Here is a 21,468-nt window from a genome sequence, read left to right on the forward strand (position 1 = left end):
CCACGCCAACAGCAAAATGGCACAATTGTTCTTGAGAAATGCACATGATTTCTTTGAAGCCACTGGGTTGATTCTTAAGTGCTGTGAACAATCAGATGAACATAATCTGGACACAAATAAATAAGATTTTACAAAAATTAACCATAGGCCTTTCACAGATCGTTAAGAACAACTATTTTTAATCCATGAGACAGAGGACACAGAGTTCTTTTTAGCAGAATTAACAGCAGCTGTTTGTTTGTATCAGACACTGCGGAAATCGGTGTCTGATATCAGAAACCACCAGATAAATTGGCGATCTATTTAACCACGATATGTCTGTGCCCTAGTTGGATTAATCCAAGCTTCTTTTGTTGCCTCATTCCAAAATGGTATGCCACTGACCCTGTTGACTGTCTGGTGTTAATGGCAGCCATTTAAAGATGGGCCGCACAATAGACTAGCCAAACAGGAGAAGATACCTATTGTGGATTTTTTTGTAGACAAAAAACAATCATAGTAGGTGTGCGTACATTTTTAAACAAAAGTCAGATCCCTAGTTGGTTCTAAGACTGGAATAGCTGTTAAAATTAATATCTCTGTTGAATAATCTGTGAAGTTTTCTCCCGTTGGGTAGCTAATTATCTGTTAGATTCTTCCTCACCCCTTGTAGCATAGGCTCTCAACACATCCCCCTAACCCTTGTCATCGAGGAAATTATAATTCTGGTTTGAATCCCTTTCTAGAGAGAGGCAAGCGTCTGCTGATTTACATTGCAGATTAAAACCAGACAACTGTTATCAGCTATGAGACAGATGTAGCCAGCATTAAACCACAGGTTCTTAGAAATGGTTTCAGAAGTCATAACTCCTGTCCTCTCTTGCACTAATCCCCATTTTATTATTAACAATGGACAGACATGAGTATGTGTTTCAAAAAAGATCATAGCTTTGTCGCAACCGAGTCACAGATAATTTTAGCTAACTCTAGTATAGGGCTGAACGATATATCGCATTTGCGATAATATCGCGATATGACCAAGTGCGATGTTCTAATCGCGAAAGTCTGCGATTTAAATTTTTTTTTTACAAATTTAAAAAAAAATGTTTTTTTTTTTTTTATTTAAAAAATTTTTTTTTTATATATCATTTAAAAAATCATACAGTACATATCAACATACAAACGTACAAGGGGTACACACGTATAAAAATACATCAACATTAAAAGAAAGGCTGCGATTATACTCTGTTCACGTGATATGCGGGAGTAAAACGAGATTGTCTAACCACAGAGGCTGCACTCTGGTCACGTGACACAGGGAGCAAAGTTTTGAAACAGTCTACCGGAGAGAACTCGCAAGCAAAGCTAGCTGTAACCTACGCAATGGCCTCAGGCTCAACAGAACCAGACCCTGCGGGGCTAGTTTCAAAGAGGAAATACACATCAGTCGTGTGGGACTATTTCGGTTTTAAGAAAGAAGATGTTGCACAGAGTCAGGTACTGTGTAAAACCTGCCTGGTCAGAGTTGGTACATCACGGGGCAACACTACCAATTTGTACCAGCACCTAAAAACGCAGCACAAAACAGTGTATGATAGATGTATGGCTACAAAATCAAGCAGTGTGCAGAATAATCCTAGTAAAGTTAATCGGCAAGGATCACTGACCGAACTGTTTGAAGGTGTTACGCCATATGAACGCAGTTCAAAGCGGCACACGGAAATTACCAAAGCAGTAACCCAATGCATCGCGAAAGACATGATGGCCGTCAATACGGTGACCAAGCTTGGGTTCAATAATTTGGTAACTACGCTGGATAAGAGGTACAAAATGCCCTCCCGCACGTATTTTAGTCAGACTGCCCTTCCGGAGCTACATATGCAGTGTAGGCAGAAAGTAGCAGCGGACTTGAAGGCTGTGGAGTTTTTTGCGGCTACAACAGACATGTGGTCAAGCCGTACAGCGGAGCCTTATCAAAGCCTTACGGTCCATTATATCTCTGAAGACCTCCACCTCGAAGCTCGCAGCCTTCAAACGGCCTACTTCCCCGAAGACCACACAGGCGAAAACATTGCTGCTGGCCTGAGAGAGGGGCTTGCGTGCTGGGATCTCACTGAAGACAACCTTGTCTGCATAACGACGGACAACGCGTCAAATATGGTGAAAGCAGCACAGCTGAACGAATGGACCAGACTCCAGTGTTTCGGACACAGATTACATCTTGCTATTGGTAAGTTTCTGCTGAGAGAGAGAGAGAGTGTGTGTGTGTGTGTGTGTGTGTGTGTGTGTGTGTGTGTGTGTGCGTGTGCGTGTGTGTGCATGCACGCGCCTGTGTATCACTCTCTCCCACAAACACACACCACACTATTATTTCCCTTGTTCTTTAATGCTGTTAATTCTAGTTATGTTATGTCAACCCAACGCTGATGTACCCACCTCTCCTTATGTATTTTCTTTTTTGTTTTTGTCTTATGGTCTGATGTTCTTGTATGTCATGATGTATGTAACAATAGCTTTGGCAACACTGTTCCCATAGTCATGCTAATAAAGCAAATTTGAGAGAGAGAGAGAAATGGTGAAACCTTGTATCACACAACTGCAATTGTTTGAGTTACACTAATTTTACTTTTTTACTTAATTTTTTTTTCCTCCAGAAAATGCAATCAAAGATGATAGAGTATCCAGAGCAATAGGGCAGTGCAGGAAGTTGATGGGGCACTTCTCCCACAGTTGGAAGAAAAAGGCAGCGCTCACTGAGGCACAGAAGGAGCTTAAGCTTCCTGAGCACTCTCTCATTACTGAGTGCCCTACAAGATGGGGGTCCAAAGAGAAAATGATTGCCAGAGTGCTGGAACAGATGACAGCCATATCAAAGGTATTGTCAGGTGACCGACATGCACGCCCCCTCATCCCAACCTGGCAGGATGCTGCCGTGTTGAAGTCCATTCATAAGGCACTGCATCCTCTCTCCGAATTTACTGATGCTCTTTCTGGAGAGGAGTATGTGAGCATCTCCTACCTCAAGCCAGTTCTCCATCTTCTGGCAACATCAGTCTTGGCTGAAGATGCTGAGGACACTGATCTGACTAGATCAATTAAAACCAAGGTCCTGGCTTACCTCAACGACAAGTATAGTGACCTCATCACCCAGGAGCTTTTGGATGTTGCGTCTTTCATGGACCCTAGGTTCAAAACGCAATACATCAGCGCAGACAACCTTCCTGCCATTAAGGCCCGACTGAAGACAGAAATGGTGGAATCAGCAAGACGTACACATAATCAGGTTAATCCTTGAAAATAATTTTTCCACAAACACATACTATAATAGGTATATATAAGCTAACTGCAAAACTAATGTCTCTTTTCCCATCTGGCAGGAGAAGAGGTCTCGCACTGAAACTGCTCAAAATTCTCCAAGTGCACAGGCCTCTGGGGGAAAGGCAAAGAAGTCTCTTGGTAGTCTTTTTAAAACCAGTGTGGCCTCTTCAGCTTTGCCTCTGCCACTTGAAGATGTTGTGGAGGCAGAGTTGAATAGTTACCTGTTGAGCCCTGTCATTGACGGAGAGGATGATCCCTTAGCCTGGTGGAAGGTGCACAACATTCACTTTCCACGACTGTGCAAGATGGCCCGCAAATATCTATGTGTGCCAGCCACAAGTGCCCCATCAGAGCGTTTGTTCAGCACTGGAGGGAATATAGTGACTTGCACTCGCTCATCCTTAAAGCCAGCAAAAGTTGATATGCTGGTCTTCCTAGCAAAAAACCTTGAGCTATGATGATTATGGCTGGCAGAGCCATACTCATTGTGCACTTTAGTTTGTGCTGTGTTACTGTTACTGCAGATAATCAAGATGTTCAGCCAGTTTTAAAGGTGTGTTTGTGTGTGTATACAATTGCTATATTATGTTTGCACTTTATGTGTAATGTTACTGACTAGTTTTATTTATTTAATATTATTTTTTAATTTAATGACTTTCTAGCAGTTCACAGATGTCGAAAGTCGAGTGTGGTAAAGCCACAGATTGTTTATATATATATATATATATATATTTCTGCACATTGTACTGACTTTCATTTTAATGTTTACACCAGGGTTCCTTGTCAGCACTTTATGCTCAGATGTTACTATACTATGCTCAGAGGTGTTACTACTCAAAATATACTATTGTGTATGTTCAAATATACTGTTTTGATTGAATTAGTTGTCAGTCATCATTCATGCAAACTCATGTCATCATAACAGAGGTATGTCTTCCAGGAAAGAACAGTTTAAAATTAATGTAATATAGTATTGGCCATACTATATGATGTTTTGCTTGTCAATAATACAGAAGACAAAGTCCTTAAAAAATAATCGCATATCGCATCGCAATCGCAATATTGGCGCGAAAAATCGCAATTAGATTATTTTCCATAATCGTTCAGCCCTACTCTAGTATCACACTCACTGTAGGTTAGTCGAGCGGCCAGGCTAAAGTATAGCTGGTAAACCATTCACAACATCTAGCAGTTTTAACCACATATTGTTTTCCTTGAAGTTGGTGGGGATCGAACCAGAACTAAAAGGGGGATATATTTACTTTATTTCCATCAGTTGGAAACAAAGAAGGCCCAATTTATTTTGCGCATGCTTGATCCATCCATCCATCCATCCATCCATCCATCCATCCATCCATCTTCTCCCGCTTTTCCGTCAGGGTCGCGGAGGTAACAGCTCCAGCAGAGAGCCCCAAACTTCTCTTTCCCTGGCCACATCAACCAGCTCTGACTGGGGGATTTCAAGGCGCTCCCAGGCCAGCGAAGAGATATAATCCCTCCACCTGGTCCTAGGTCTACCCCTCGGTCTCTTCCCTGCTGGACGTGCCTGGAACACCTCCCTAGGTAGGCGCCCAGGTGGCATCCTCACTAGGTGCCCGAACCACCTCAACTGGCTCCTTTCAACGCGAAGCAGCAGTGGTTCTACTCCGAGTCCATCCCGGATGACTGAACTTCTCACCTTATCCCTAAGGGAGATGCCAGCCACCCTGCGGAGAAATCCCATTTCGGCCGCTTGTATCCGCAATCTCGTTCTTTTGGTCGCATGCTTGATGTGTACGGGTATTGGTCTGCTAACATATTATCATACTAATATAAAGTAATAATATGAGAGTGGTTTAAGCTTCTTAAACTGCCCCTGATGTGGCCATATATCAAATCATACAGCCCTAAAGGACAACAATAAGATAAGATAAGATAAGAAAGGCTTGGCTCTGCTCTGCTCTGCTTGGTTTAAAAGGTTTTGTGTGGTATGCCTGGCAGAACTGCCTTAGTCAGCAAGGCAGCTTTAATGACATCTGATGAAACGGAGTAGTCCTCTTGGGGCCAGAGCCAATGTAGCATCAGGGACTGGAAATGAGAAAACACCAGATCAATCGTCCTCTCCTCTTGTCTGTCTCGTTATATTAAGTTTAGGTGTATATTTCCTGTCTCGCTCTCAATTTTTGTTGTTACTTAGCCTTTTTTACAAAAAACCTCCTTTTAACACCTGTACTCTTAAAATGTCTTATCTAATCACGGCAAGACCTTTGGAGATTTAGTTCCCATTTGTTTACTCAGTTAAGCATTAAACCAACGTGACCTCGAGACAGATCCACGGAAACACACTAATCTACGGACACGCCTACATGTACACTCATACCCAAATTGGTCGTTATTGATTATCACTTCCTGTACATGTGCATCGACAGGCTCTGGCAGTTTTTTCAGGTTTTTCTCCCAAAGGAACAACTTTGACCTGACACTTCACCTTCGATCTTTCTAACAGTCTAATCTTCTTTCTTTTTGTTTACTTCTCTGCTCTGCCTCTTTCTGCTTAAATCATATCACTGACTACAAGCCTATTCACACACACAAAGACGTGGCCTATTCCCTCTATGTACTTGATCCGTCAGTCAGCTAATCAAGGCTTTGTCTGACACTTGCTATGGATCAGTCGACAGATGGGCTGATGAATGAAAGGAAGGATGAATGGATGGACTGAGGCCCGGTCAATAGTCAAGAGCAGGGACTAGTTATTGGATTGCTGCATTTTACATGGGATCCATTTGGCAGGAATGGTTGATTGGCTTCGATGAGATTGAGTGGCCAGTTAGACATATCTGGACAATAGATAATCTGCATTTCCTGTTTGATGGTGAAGTGAAGTCATTTTTATTGAAGATAAACATTTAAACCTGAAGTAACCCAGATTTTTTATGGCAATAGCCTGAATACAACACCATTTTAATGATACCATTGGATGCAAAGAACCTGAATTTGATTGCAATATAAGACTTAGTTGATGAAAAAAAAGTTGGTATGAAACAAAGGATCATACAATGTAGGCTTTTGTCTGATTTTACATATAAATTGTTTGGTTTTACTCAATATCTCGTGATTTTTAAATAAAAATAACACATATATTATGGTTTGGAATTATTATATTTCTGAGAAAGGGCTAATCTTAAAAATATGAGACTTTTAGCTGCAAAATAAAATGTGTTTATTCAATCCTGGGTGTGATTTAACAATTTGCTGCTCATAAAAAAACAAAAAAGAAGTACAGGTAACATCGACGGCTGTGACAGCATTGACAATAATTGTATTAATAAAATTCAATTTAAGGTTATTCAAGGTTGTCATATCACAGACAAGCTGTCTACCGTAGAGAGCTCTATAGGAACTAAGAAAGGCTTTTTTGAAATATTTTCAGACCCAAAACCTCAACAGCAGTTGAGGTCATAGCAGCGGGGCATTTAATAACAGAACACTGAGTATGTCTGTTATCTGGAACCAGAATGTACAGGTATATTAGATCTGTAGAGGTCTTGTCAAAGACGTAAAAGAGTCTGAATGAAGAAGCCTGTCTCTTTTGAACTAAAGGCCGTAACAACTTGAACAGACAGAGAAAAAGCGCACTCTGGCTGAACTTGAACTCGAGCCACATGAAATTTGAAGGACAAAATCAATGCATTGTTGTTACACAATGACAGCAGTATGATTTAATCAGATAAAGCTGCACTTTAATGTAATACACAAAACCCCTGCATTCGTCTCTCATTGTGTGTTCGCCTGTTAGTCGTGTTTGTGTGTATGTGTGTTTTCCCACGCAGCAGCATTCCAGTAAGAATCTCATTACACTACAAAAGCTGTGTGATCATCTGCTCTCGCTAGCATTACAGTGCTCGGATTCAGTGGAACAAGCAATTTTCAGATGAATAACTGCAACGCAATCCAGAGGATTCTGGGAAAACTTGTTCCCTGGCTAATCCAATAGCAGTGATTAAAATAAAGCAGGGAGAGTTAGAGATCGGTAGAGGCAATCAATGCTGTTTGAGAGGAGCACAGCCAGTTTGAAAAGCCACTTCTCCTAGAAATAAACTGTAAGCCTCTCGTGCAAACCAAAGCTGATGTATTAGAGTATTGATAAACTCAGCATCGTCACGGCAGCTGCCAGTGTTTCCGCTCACACCTGAAATAATTATAACCAAATGTCAGAATCTCATATCCACCGCCATGGATTACAGTATTTACTCAAACAGAAACGTGGGATTTACAGAAACAAATTTAGAGATAATCTGACATAATGCCGCTGAAATTAAACTAGGTATTATATGTTTTGTCAGCTCACAATTTCACCTAATATTAGTGTTCAATATGCATAAAGCATGAGTAGTAGTATGAGGTACAGCAGCAGAGGAATACGCTATCTTAATGATATCCCTGTCTGCTGCTGGTGTGACTTGACATGTGAAGCTCCGGGGGGGGCGTAGGGAGGTAAATGATCACTGCTCCTGTTATGTTAATGAAAAAGATCATCAAGGGAGACATTTTGTAATTGGTTAAATGAAATGCCTTGATGGATAATGTCATTTACCATCACATTTTTGGGCTGATTAAACAAATTAAACCTTAAAGGGGCCCTACTGTGCTTATTTTCAGGATTCAAAATTATATTTGTGCCTCTACTTTGACATGTGTATATGCTTTAATGTTCATAAAGGTTTTTATTTTTCTCATACTGCCTGTGCTGAAGCACCTCTTTTCACCCTTTGTTCAAAACCACAGCCCAATCTGCTATGATTAGTTAGCTTGCTGGCTCTGTTGAGATTGGTCAAGGCTGTCCCGCCCCTAAGCATACAATTGTGTTGGAGCACTACCCAATAAAAGTGCCAGTGTTACATAGTGATGTCACAATGTTACAGCAAATAGCAATGGAATACAATGGAATCATTTCAGGCGGGGGTCTGGGAGGGAACTTTAGGATTTTAGCCTTGGCAGACCATTCACATGCACAAAAACCGATACAACACAATACAGGAAAGGGATAACCACTACGAGTTAAATATTAAGACTCACAGGTTAAAAAACAAAACATACGACAGAATTTTGACATCTTTTGACTTGTGTGACCTGATGTTCTCATTGACCTGTTAGAGATGATCATGTGTGCAGTCAAAGTGCAGTATGTCTCTTCTTGAATTTATTAGTATTTAATCACACAAACCTACAAATAGATATCCTGATCTCCTGCTGTATATCCTCAGAGAACACACACAGACTGGTCATGGGTTTGCTAATTTATTATAAAACCATTGACTGATAAATGGACCTTGTCTCCTTGACACATAGGTTTTTGAAGAGCCCTTGTTAAGCTATGGCTCTGTCAATGCTAACTCTCTGCTAATCCACAAAAAGGCAGTGTATGTGAAATTAAAAAGGCCCCGGGTAAACCAGCAGATGAAACAGACAACACTTAGCGACCTGGGACAACACCCACCTGTTAATCAAAGCGACCACCACCCTACCAATGCATAATTTTAAGTGGGTTGAATAAAAAAATACCTCTGAACAGTTGTCATAAAGGGTTACAGGAGATGGACAAGACTTAAACATTGTTATTTCTGCTTAAAAGAATGGTATTTAACATGGAAATTGACCTTAGAGATTGTCACTAGAAAACCACAAAAGGGTTCATGCTCCCCGAGTATGATACAAAGACAGGGGCATATGCTGATAAATTACAGTATATGTATATGTGTGTGTGTAGTGTGTGGGAGTGTGTGAGAGAGAGAGGTCAACAAATGTTCAACAAGATAAAGATAAGCAAGGAAAGCAGTCAGAAGGCTTTGGGTCGTATGACTTCTTATCAGGGGCTAGTTTTAAAGGTGATGACACGCTTAAACACGCGCTTACACACACAGTCTGACAATGTTGAAGAATAGTTGTGTTCTGCTTCTTAAGAATAGATATTTTTTAGTTAAAATAGTTTGTAGTTCTTCCTTAACTCCAACGGCATCACTGTCGACCTTTGAAGGCACTGGATGAAGGAACTACGACAGATTGCACATCTTCAAACTTTTCAAACTTTTCAAACTTTACATTACATGTCACTTGCTAGACGCTTTTACCCAAAGCGACTTACATACATGCGTCTATACTGTGGGCAATCCCCACAATTTGAGGAGAAGTGTCTTGCCCAAGTACACAACGACATGCTGACTGCAGTGGGGATTGAACCAGTGCTCCCCTGATCCGAAGGTCTGCACAATAATCCACTGAGCCACAGCCTCCATCAACACTGAATCGACATCCACATAAGACTCTCACAGGGTTATGGTTGCTACAGCTTTAAAGCACATATAAAGAAGTTAACATCTACAGGTTCACTGACCTAATAGTTACTGTAACAATTTAAGAGCATTGTAACTGTTTGTGATCAAATATTTCTGCCTAAGATTTTATAAGACTTTGCAATGATTGCTTTTATGTAAATATATTCAAATACAGGCATTTTTGCATCGCTTTTACATGTTATTTTTGTTAGTGCTTGCCTTTACAACCAGTTCTACTCTGGACTAATATTTATAGGGGCCTTTTAAGAATTGATTTCCGTAGGAGTTAAAAGATGTTGTTTAAAGGTTGGGTAAGGAAAAGGGATTAAAAACCACAAGTGACTTTTTAGACCTGACTCAGAATGCTGAACAAAATTTCCTTTTGGTCAGATCTTTAAAAAAAAAAAAAATCCCATGTGGTAGACATCGTCTTCGGTAGATAGGAGCAAGTAAGTTAACACCAAATTACATATACAAATACAAGGTAGTAGGCATTTCAGAACTTGAAAGGTCACTTTTACCTAAATTCACAGTAGTCTGTATGTCACCTTGTCACTTACTGACTGGGAGAAGATTAAATCAGAAATGAATAATCTGAATTAAATATCATTTATCTGTGTCATGTCTCTTTGCCGTCATTTAAGGACATTTCTAAGGTTTGGCTTTCAAAAATATTCCAGTCTTTCTGAGAAACAGAGAACCAAACAAGAGAGGAATGGATATATAAAAGAAAAAAAAAAGAAAGGAAAGAGAGGGAAACATTCATTCCTCACTGACCACAGAACAACACTTACAAGGTTCAGGGTGTGTGTGTTTGCCCCCCCGAGTGACAATCTGAGTCTAAACCCACTGAACTTATTCTGTTTCTATACTGAACATAGACAGATATTTCCCATAGTGTGTGTGTGTGTGTGTGTGTGTGTGTGTGTGTGTGTGTGTGTGTGTGTGTGTGTGTGTGTGTGTGTGTGTGTGTGTGTGTGTGTGTGTGTGTGTGTGTGTGTGTGTGTGTGTGCATATTTGTATGTGAACCCGCTCACCTCTCCGTCTACCCATCTGTCCTTGGCATTCTGCTCACACACACACTCATATCACAACATGAACTCAGAGAGACGCAACAGGAGCACAGAGAGATAGAAAGAAAATAACATTCAGAGAGTTAAAGCGAGGCACCGAGACTCTACAACTGGCATAAGCCACACAGACTTCGAAAAAAAAGTGAAGCGTTAAGATTGCAGAGAGAAAGGAAGTTCACCTGAAGGTCATAATGCAACATTTGAGAGAGAATCGGCTCTAAACGATAAATCAGCTTGTCTGAAAAAGAAGCACATTTCTTACACAGCTTTAGTTTGTCAGTCTCGCAGACTCACTATCATGCATCCATCAAATACCATGTGTTTCATTTTTCATTTCAAATCCTGCATGTCACTTTTGAAACGCCACAGATCCGATCTGACAGAAGCCTTATCGTGAGTTGACTCAGAGTGTCAAAGTTTGGTCACAGTGCAAAACCTCCAGTCGCTGAGTCAGGAAGGATACAACATTCATTCCAGTGCTTTTGAACACATGAAAGGCTGCAATCTGAACAGAAATAGGAATTTAAAGGAATTTGTAATTACACATATATGACACATCAATTATGTACATTTTAATGTATATTTGTTTCGGCAAGTGTTGAGTTAAATCATCATAGGGAAACTGAAAAAAAAAATATCTGTGATAATATCAGAAAAAAAAAGTTTATACTTTCAGATGTTTACTAATCTACCGTTAATTGAAGTATATATGTCCTTCTGATTTTTCAATGATTATGTGTTTAGAACCTTCTAGCAAAGTACTGTAAAGGTGCAATACGTAACTTCTGCCACTAGGGGTCTGTCAATTGAGTTTGGGAGTGTCAGGAAGTAGCATTAGATCATTGTAGTGTGTCACTTTAAAAATCAGCCTTGAACCTGGAGAAACAGGTCATTTGGGCTACGAGCTAAAGGCCAACATTAGCTTAGCTTGTTTCCCCGACTCCAATTGCAGAGAAAAGGCAAAAAACTATCATCCATTTATAATATACTTAAACTCAACAGTTAAATATTATTATTTTACCATAAAAATAAATAAAATTGCAATGCTGACGCAAAGGGCATAGCTTTATTAAAAGTATGGATTCCTCTAAGTAAAAAAAAGTGTTGGTTACATTTGGAACAATGTGAAAACAAAATTATTAAAATTATATTGTATTTTAATGCGAAAAAGTGACATAATATAAACTTGATAATGAATGGATGTGTATTATTTGTCTTTATTTTAATTTTGGCTAAAATGCGACTATCTATGTATTTAATATGTTAGCCCACACTTTATATGTTTGGCTTTATCTGCGCTGTAAATGTGCCCGCTGCAAAGAAAGTAACGGATTTCTGATGAATAAAAAGCAAAGTAGAACGATTTCAGTAATGACAGACTCATGGAAGATAGGTTCAGAATGGTGAGCATATTTTAATGTTACTGCACCATTAGGCCACAAATCCTTCTCAAGGACACTGATTTATATGCCTGAAAGTACTCGGGTAAAAACATTTGCAAATGCATATTCTCAGGGACACACTGTGTGATTGTGGGTTAGGACAAAGAGCCAGATATGATTAAATAAAATGCTAGCTTGCAGGTGCATAGGGAGAGAAGAAGAGAACAAAAGATGTTGAAAGCTGAGCTGTGTGTGGTCTGAACAGACGGCAAAGCCACAGGTATCACTTTAGTCGTTCATGTTACAGGGTAGCATATGGTAGAGATAAGAATCTGAGACAGGAAGTGAGCATACAGAGAAGAAGTGAGGAGAGGAGAGGAGAGAGGAGAAGGTATACAGTAGATATGCAACCCGGTACAGTGAATAAACCAACGTATTGGCAGACAGCCCGTCGCACCAGCACTGTTCAAGAGATGACATCATTGAAAGAGATGCTGAGAGCTTGTTCAGGGAGGAGGAGGAGGAGGAGGAGGAGGAGGAGGAGGAGGAAGAATGGACAGCGAAGGAAACATTTTCTGTATGTGCAGCGAATATTTCCTGCAACTACTCCTTCGTGCAAAATCTGATTTGTGCCATCATACAGTGAATACGAAGGTTTCCTGTATATGAACAGATTCAACAGAAGTGTGTATTTGTTAGGAAAATAAATTGTTACATGAAGTCACAGACGGACTGTTGCTATGGTATATACTGTATATATGATAGGCTTTCAAACTCAGGTAGCTTCTAGGAATATGTTCTAAAGAAAGACCTTTTTAACAATTGGCTAAAGTGTTTCCAGATGAATACAATATTTGGGCTACAAAAATATTTAACTACACATTAAATGCCAGCATCAACAACTTTAACCTTTAAAAAATACCATTGTTTACAGTCAAAAACACACAATGTTAAAATTGGATGAAGCTGCGAACAATAACATGTTCCAAGTCCATTGGTTAGGAATGGGAATTAAAAAAACTGTTACAGATTGCCCAATCCATCAGCATTGTATGCCTCCAAGTCTATTCATTTATTTTATTGATGGATCTCACATCAACATATGTGTCATTGCTCCTCGTAACTCAACACGCTGCAGTTTTCATCCAATAATTACCCATACATAGGATCGCCACAGTTTCATAACGAACCAATACATACTTTTAAACTTCTTGACGCAAAGTGCCAACACATTCTGCCTGAGGGATTCAACTTGGTGGCACGGGGGACCCCAAAATCCCATTACTCTGACTCAAATGTTATATGGCACACATTCCATACTGCTAGTAGGTCTCTTTTTTCACAAGAAATTGGTCCATAGGGGTATCGCTAGAGTTTTGGACCAATAAGCTGAATCAATAAGGGCACTGGTATCAATGAAAATTGTACTGCCTTAATGCCTATGCCTACCAGGGAACTTCCTTGTTCTACAGATAGAATATGATGTCTTGTTTTCTCTCAGAGGTGGGACAAAGTACACAAAACCATACAAAAGATAGAATGAAGGCTGCAGAGAGGAGAAAAGACACCTCATTTTCACAGCTTTCCTCTACACTGCACAACATGTAACTTGCTGCAATGACTCATACATTTTACACCAGGAGCTTTTATGTTTCCACCTTGCGTCCATTGTGCATGAGTGTGTCAGTGTATCCGTGTGAGTGTGGTTGCACTTTGTCCCTCCCCAGCTGATTGTAAAAACGGTGGCTTCTAATAGGTTATTGACGGGCGCCAGAGGAAGATGATGACATCACCTCCGACCAATAGCGCGGCCGGGACTGACAGACGAGAGGCACGACGGACAGGGAGGATGGAGAGATGGAGGTAAAAGGATGGAGAGATGGGAGCAGAGGAGCTCTTTTAATTTGTGTTTTGCTGAACTCAGCGGCTCCTGTCACCGAGGAAAGGGAGGGGGAGAAAAAGGACGGTGATGAATGAGTGAATAAAAAAAGGGGAAGATAGAAAATGAGATGGGAAGAGAGAGGGAGAGATTGAAGAGTACATAAAGCAGGTGCAGTGAAATAAAAAAGTATTTAATGGTTCCGGGGCTGCAGATTGGTTGATTGGTTGATAGCGGTGTGCAGTTAACGAATTGGATGGGAGGATGGGAAGAAAGAAAGTATGTCTCCATGTGTCTGAACCAAGAGGTGGACGGAGAACAGAAAGAGGGTTGAGAAAGATGAGAAGATTCTAATTATGTCTTGAAAGTTTAAAAGTTATCAACAAAATATATAATTGCTGCAGGATATGTTTGCATGTGTCTATGTTTTTGTTTCAGAGTGTACAGTTTGTGATAAGGATAAAGTATACTCGTCTGATTCCTGAGCCAACATGAGTCATCTTTTCCAAAACAGAGACTGCCCACACCATGCCTGATGAGTTGACGCACCGTGTGTGTGTGTGTGCTTGTTAGTACATCCATGTAATCCTCATACATATTGTAAATAGTGTTTAAAACAGAAAACTATGCACTGTAAACTCCCAAATAACCACATACTTGCAAGGATGTCTAACGTATTTTCTAACCCATTAAACCTCAAACCCATTTTAACATCATTACAAAGGTTGAGTTGTAACCCCTCAAACTGTTATTTGATGAAGTGAGGACAGGAGAAAAGCTTTAAAAAATAATCCTGTTTCCCAAACTCGCGTCACCTTTCAAAAATGTCCAAATAAAAAAAATCGAATAGAACAAAGATATCATTGTGTTCTACAAATGTCGCCATTTCACAGTCGTAGCATGTGGTCAGTTTCCAACAATGATCTCCCAGTCCAAATATGAATTCATCTTTTGCCAATTCCCTTAATTTAAAAAAAAGTGTTCATCTTCAAATATGCCCTTATTGTTCAAGATCTTCCAAATGTCCATGCTTTTTTGCAAATGTCCTCACAGTCCAAATATGATTTCACCTTCTGGAAATGTCCTAACTTGTAAAAAAATTGCCCCATTGTCCGAAACATGTCTTCACTTTCGAAGAAAATGGCTTCATCTTTGAAAAAAGATTTCTCTTTGTCAAAACATGTCTTTACTTTACCTAAGGGATCCACATTTTCCAAAACGTCCACACTTTTCAAACAAAATATCATTACTCACCAAATGTGTTCACCTTTTAAACAGCCTTCAATGTTTAAGCATGTCTTACTAAATGTCAACACTTTTCTCAAATGTCTTCCCATCAAAATATTTCCAGCGTCAAAAATGTCACTTTCCACAAATGTTGTCACCCTCAAGGAATACAACTCAATCCAGTCCTCACAAAAACAGAACAGAGACACACACATACACAAACACACACACACACACACACACACACACACACACACACACACACACACACACACACACACACACACACACACACACACACACACACACACACACACACAGTGTAACTGGGCCAGCATACTGAGTGATGTGTGGGCACGGCAAAACTAACCAGCTAAAAAAGGCTAGATGTCACCATGGCAACGTCCGGGCCGTGTACCAATCGGAGGTCATCTCGATGAGGTAATGTTTTTCGAAAGCTTTCTGAGCCTGTCTGACTCTCACATACACACACACACACTCATGCTTTGTTAGGAAAATGCTGTACAAACACGGCTAACCAACACACAGATCAATTAGGCGGGATCTGTGGAACAGCCTGAGAGTTCTTGTGCAATGCAACAACTCCCCGTTACATAACATGATTCCATAACTCATGCAGCACAAACACAACAAAGAGAGGCAGAGCACTGCAGCAGCCTGATACTCTTCCTGCAGAGTGATTGATGTTGCATCATGCTCTAATAATGATCCATGAAACATACTAGGGCGGTTCTGCACAACACTGATATAGGTCATTAACTACGCTATCTTGCAAGAAAAAGGTTCTCATTTCTTTAGTTTGGGATTTTTTGAGAGGATTCGGAGACAATCTGTTGAGCAAATGTCAAACGTATATTCCCTAGGTAAACGTCAGGTAGGTACCTAAGCTGGGGACAGGCTTTTTATTGGTGTCATTTGAAAATATCCCATAATAAACTTTTAACATATAGTAGTCTCAGTGGTCTGAGAGAAAACTACACTTTTGCACCAACCCTTGGCTTTATCTCAAGGCTTGTAAAATCTAAGCCATGATGGGAGGTTTTGACCAATTACAGGTCATTTCAGATAAGGGCGTTTGTATTGGTCATATCCCCCTGACAGCGCACATTTGACAGCAAAAATAGAGACTTTAATTAACTTATAAATCATCTAAATTTAAGGGGACCTTCCACTAAAAAAAGTGTTTCCCTGTTGTTTTTGACATAAGATAGGTCAATATGAGTTTGTGAACTATGGTAGGTTTGAAAACTATGGAACTTGTTTGCTGTATACAATAGCCAATTAAAGAAAATAGGCGGGAGATATGGCCAATCTGAAGTGTCCGTCAGTGTGTCGTGGCCAAGCTTAATTATTATTCATGGCTCCGCCCACTTGGTTTGTAAACGCCCATAGAATTGTTGACAGAACCAGGCAGAACGAAATCAGGGGACTAGCAGACCCGCTTTTCAGACGCAGATTAATTGTCGAGCTGTTGTGGGAGTTGAGCCGCAAGCATACTGCTTGCCTCGGCAAAGCAGCAAGCTAACGCTACCAACGCTACCAAGCTTTCAGGCTGTATGCCCACTAACTTTACCTGAACTGTGCAGAAATACGGCGATGGTTTTTCATCACAACACGTTAACCTCTTAAACCCAGACGCAGCGACTTGTAAGAAACAGCGTCTCAGGGCATGTTAACATTTAACAACCTATTAATGTGGCATACCCACTGAACGGGAAGAAACTCAGCCACCAGACCATATCAACCATTTTTACCTAAACCAAACATAATTGCAACACCAAGCGTCTAAATCAGCACTGCACGAAAACGAGAGCGCTACATAGCACCAAGTGAGCTACTGCGATATTTTTACTTCATGCTATCTGCACAAACATATCATATGAAGCCTGAGATTCCACGGATTCCATTGGTATACGTCTCATCACTGTATGAACAAAACTCACTGAACTAGCACCAAGAAAGAGCAAGAAAACTGATTCACTTTACAGAGCCATCATAGCTATAAACAGTCTTTGCTGATTGTTATCAAAAGTTGTGTTCAAGGTCCTTCAAACGCAGCTGAAGGTTAATCCGATGTCTCTGTGTCACTTTGAAATGATCACTGATAATCTATCATTATTGATTTGTAATAAACTGGTACGGCACAACAAGCGATGCCATTTTTTCAGTTTTTTTCAGGGGCGGGACAATTGACAAATCTTTAAGCGGTTGACCAATCACAATAGAGTCACCAGCTAACCAATCAGAGCAGAGTGCGCTTTTGCAAAGGTGGGGGCATGGGCTCTTCAGAGCGTTTTCAGACGGAGTGAAAAGTGGTCATGTATGTACAGGCAACTATTCAAAACCATATTGCTTCAAACTAAAATGTCTTTAACAGATGGGATAAGCCTTTGTCAACAGAGGAGTATTCTCTTTTTCAGAAAAGGAAAGAATTGTTGCCAATAGTTTTGCCCTTAGCTTACAATAGCCAAGGCTAACGCCGTGGCTACACTGGACGCGCAACTGAAGCGCAGCGCATGTTGAGCGCACGTTCTGCGGAATGTATCATTTTACTGGCTACACCGGCAGCGCACATACAGCGCAGGTACGGCGCAACGTAGGCTACAGGCAAAACAAGACTTTCGTTGTCTTCAGTTTTTGGATCCAGCACGACAACAGTGAAACTGCAACACCGAGTTTATGTTTCATCCATCGATCGTCTGTCGTTATCTTATCTCTAGGCTGAATAATGTGGCTAATGAATTTTGACGACAACAGATATCGCCATGACAACTTGTCTATCAGAGTCTCCGGTGAAAGGAAACATTTATTCATTTCCTGTATACCGGTAGTTGAATATAAAAAAAAACATACAGACATGTTATGATCCATTTCTATGTAAAAAAGGGTCGCGCACACCCCGCGAAAACAAATATAACTAGAAGACTGGTGTATTTTAGCACATCTGCACGGTGCTTGCGGAGCACTTGCGCGCTGCTCTCACGTCTGTTGTAGCCACTTTCATTGATTACAATGGCATCGATTGTTGCAACGTGCGCTCAACATGCGCTGCCCTTGAGTTGCGCATCCAGTGTAGCCACGGCTTAAGGGCTGTGGTTATCTCAAGGAAGCATCAGGTTAGCAGAAGGCTAAGCTATTAGCACAATTACTCTCTATATCGCAAACCTTTCATTGATATTGTAACACGCTAGAGACTCAAATCATAGAATGTCACAACAAAGGGCCAACACGTTTGCAAAGATATCTGGAGAGTAGTATTCATGTAAAAGCCCCTATTTAAAGACATTGAAATTAATGACTAGTACTCTTGAAGGACTGAGAACACGCTATGAAAGGGTTTCAAGTCCTAAGAGGAAACCATGACCAAAACCCAAACCGGACAACAGCATGTTAGCAAAATGTCATTCACAATGTAGCCTCGCCTCATGGTCTATTAATGTATGGGCTCATCAGTTAAATGATGAATATTATGCTGCATTCAAGTAGACGCAGTGTCCGAACTACGGGGGGACTCGGGGGATCCGAGACCCCCTGAAACTGACACGAGACCCCCCGAAAACATGATTTTGGAAATGTTGGGGGGTCTCTAAAATAGTGTTTTCGAGATCCGCGCACTGAGTCAAGCAAAAAAAAAAAAATGGGACCCCCCGAAAATCTCGGCATAGTTCGAACACTGAGTAGACCTTAAACTAGTTATTCAGCAATCATTGGGAAAATGTTCAGAATATAAAGTGTGAAGTTCAAGTTAGAGAAGTATATGAGAAATACATTTTCTAGTAGTTTGTGTTCCTGCTCTATCAGTCATTAAAGAACGTAGACTGCATTGAAACTAAGACAAAGAGACCTTACTCACAACCAGTAACATGTTTCCGTCTTTACACTCCATCTCCTTTGTCTATGCAAACTAAAACAGATACTCTGAGAACTGCCAATGAAAGAAAGAAAGATATTACTATAGAAAAGGAAAAGAGAAGTAGACATTTTTTTTTTTCATTCTCTTTGCCCTTTAACATTCAAATCAAACTTTTCCTTCATGTGTGTTCATGTAACATCACAGCCACATGTCAGCACAAATCAGCACACGGGCTACCTTCTTTATATTCCATAGTATCTGTCCATGTTGATAACACAACTTACTGTACATAAAGACGCTGAGACTGCGGCTTCATTTCTCTGCATATTCCATCATAACGTGCGTAGGGTTTCTCTCATGCAGCCCCCTTTCTGTCTCAACGTATATGTTGCTGTGCGTGTCAAGCCTGCATGCTAAATTCCTCTGAGTGCCCACATGTCAGCTCCTTTCAGTCAATTACTTTGAGTATGTGCATATCTTTGGCCTCATGCTGACCTCCCACCACTGTCCAAGGAGGCCAGGTGCATGTGCGTGAAGTGTTCTACACTAAATCTATTGTGCTCAAAAGCTGTATTGGATTTGCAGATTTGTTGATGCTTTGTGGAGAAAAAAGGATGTGCAGGAAGAAAAGTATCTGTCATAACATGTAATTTACCTTTAGTTTGTGACTCATGATCCTGAATAAAACATTTAGAGGGAAATGCACTGTTCCATGCAACTTTTGGCTGACTGTCATATTTCATAGTACTGAAAAAACACAAATTGAGTCAAGAGCTCAAACTGAAACCTATGAAATGTCAGGGCAGTTTTTATTTACATAAACATGGATTTTATTCATGTGCTCATCATTTTAGATCTTTTAGGGTTATGACAAATGGGAACGGAATGGTAGGTTGCAGGCTCAAGTCCCCTAACGCACCAAGTATGAACTGTGGGATGGTCATTTTTGCCAGTTCCCCGGGCATTGAACAACGCCCAGGGCCCAAACACTACTCCCTGGGTCATGTAACGTAGCTGCCCACTGCTCCTTATACTGTACTAGCATACGTTTAATCAATTTAATAATTGAACTCAATCTGTGGGTGACTATATAAAATATTTATAGTGAACCCTCCATTTCAATTTCCTTTTACATGCTTTTCGCAATTTAGTATTATCCACATGGTGTTTTTAACCCTAACGCTAAAACTCTTTAGCAACCTTATTATCTACTGGTTTCAACCAGTATTTCAGGTACTGTATATCACAGTTTTTTTTTTTTGGCTTACGGCCGACTGCTCAATAAAGCCTGTTGACCAAACTACGACTCCGCATATTGAACCCTTATCCTACCAAAATATTAAAAATGCAAGGATTACAAACTGGGTTTCCTGGGACCAAATAATATGCTGTCAAAAACAATAATCATAACAACCTTTTAACTTATTTCTTCAAGGAAAATCATTAAATATGTAATAACTGTCGTAATAATTCATTTCCATATTGTGAAAAACTAAAGGAGACAGAGAACATGAGAAACTCTGTCTGCTGCATTTGTGTTAGTTTCCTTCAAAATGACAGAGCCCCTGTACTACCCTGATAGTGTGTGCTAATTTAAATTCGAACCCAGGGTAAAGATGAACTCAATAGATAGTTCCATCTGAATTTGGTGATTTTACCTAAAGTCTTTTCAAAATGACTAATTAAAACAGAAAACATTGAGTAGAAGTCAATGGGAACAACTTAGATTGTTAATAAGACTTTGGCAGTATATAATGTAGCATCTATGACATATGACATAAAAGTACATGGGCTGGGTGTGAAGGCACTGCATTTGATAATGTAAAGGTTGAACAACATTGTATCCAAAGAAAGATAATTATATTTAATTGATATAAATAAAATGACTTTTGAAAGAAGTGTACCCCAGTCAGGGCTTTACCTGCCATAACCAACGACATTTTTAAACAAATACATACTTGGTGACCTAGTTTGTTTGTTGTATGGTGACTTATGGTTGCAATTCTTCAAACACAGGACCTATACGAAACAACTTTGTGTGGCACTTTGAGAACTAATTACTTTTGTTTTGTTTATTTAGGGTGGTGTGAAAGCTGTCAGTCAAACCCAAACAACCAAACTTGCCGAGCCAAAATGGTCCAATGACTAAATGTCCTGTCAGTCGGTGTGACTGCATGCTTACCCTTAGTTTGATTGTAATAAAGTGACAAAGGACATACCTGAATGACTAAGGTCCATGGATTTGTCACAGGTATAAAATAAGACTAATGACTCTAATAGGATGTGCCAGTGATTAAGCATTAAGATCTAAGGTCTACTGTAAACTTCATGTGCAAGTCTCACCAAACAGGTGGGGATAAATGAAATAGCAGTAGTAGTAGCATCACACTGTAGATGATAACATGTTTTCGGCCTTCCACGC

General features: G+C 40.1%; 2 protein-coding genes across 2 annotated transcripts in view; one reads left to right on the plus strand and one right to left on the minus strand.

Moving 5' to 3' along the window:
* The window catches only part of LOC134869732 (phosphatidylinositol 3-kinase regulatory subunit alpha-like), a 121,876-nt gene that overhangs the window by 18,483 nt on the left and 81,925 nt on the right, over positions 1 to 21,468 (minus strand). The window lies entirely within an intron of this gene.
* Positions 1,213 to 4,177, plus strand: LOC134869268 (E3 SUMO-protein ligase ZBED1-like). The gene is made up of 3 exons (XM_063890764.1): positions 1,213 to 2,209; positions 2,634 to 3,262; positions 3,357 to 4,177. The coding sequence occupies exons 1-3, from the start codon at positions 1,363 to 1,365 to the stop codon at positions 3,753 to 3,755; spliced, it is 1,875 nt and encodes a 624-aa protein (XP_063746834.1). The 5' UTR covers positions 1,213 to 1,362; the 3' UTR covers positions 3,756 to 4,177.

This window comes from Eleginops maclovinus, chromosome 9, assembly GCF_036324505.1.
Source record: "Eleginops maclovinus isolate JMC-PN-2008 ecotype Puerto Natales chromosome 9, JC_Emac_rtc_rv5, whole genome shotgun sequence".
In the NCBI taxonomy this organism is placed as follows: domain Eukaryota; kingdom Metazoa; phylum Chordata; class Actinopteri; order Perciformes; family Eleginopidae; genus Eleginops; species Eleginops maclovinus.

Coding starts and splice junctions, on each gene's coding strand:
- LOC134869268 (XM_063890764.1), top strand. CDS start 1,363: ATGGCCTCAGGCTCAACAGAACCAGACCCTGCGGGGCTAGTTTCAAAG. Junction 2,210..2,633: donor CAGATTACATCTTGCTATTG/GTAAGTTTCTGC, acceptor TTTTTCCTCCAG/AAAATGCAATCAAAGATGAT. Junction 3,263..3,356: donor CAAGACGTACACATAATCAG/GTTAATCCTTGA, acceptor CCCATCTGGCAG/GAGAAGAGGTCTCGCACTGA.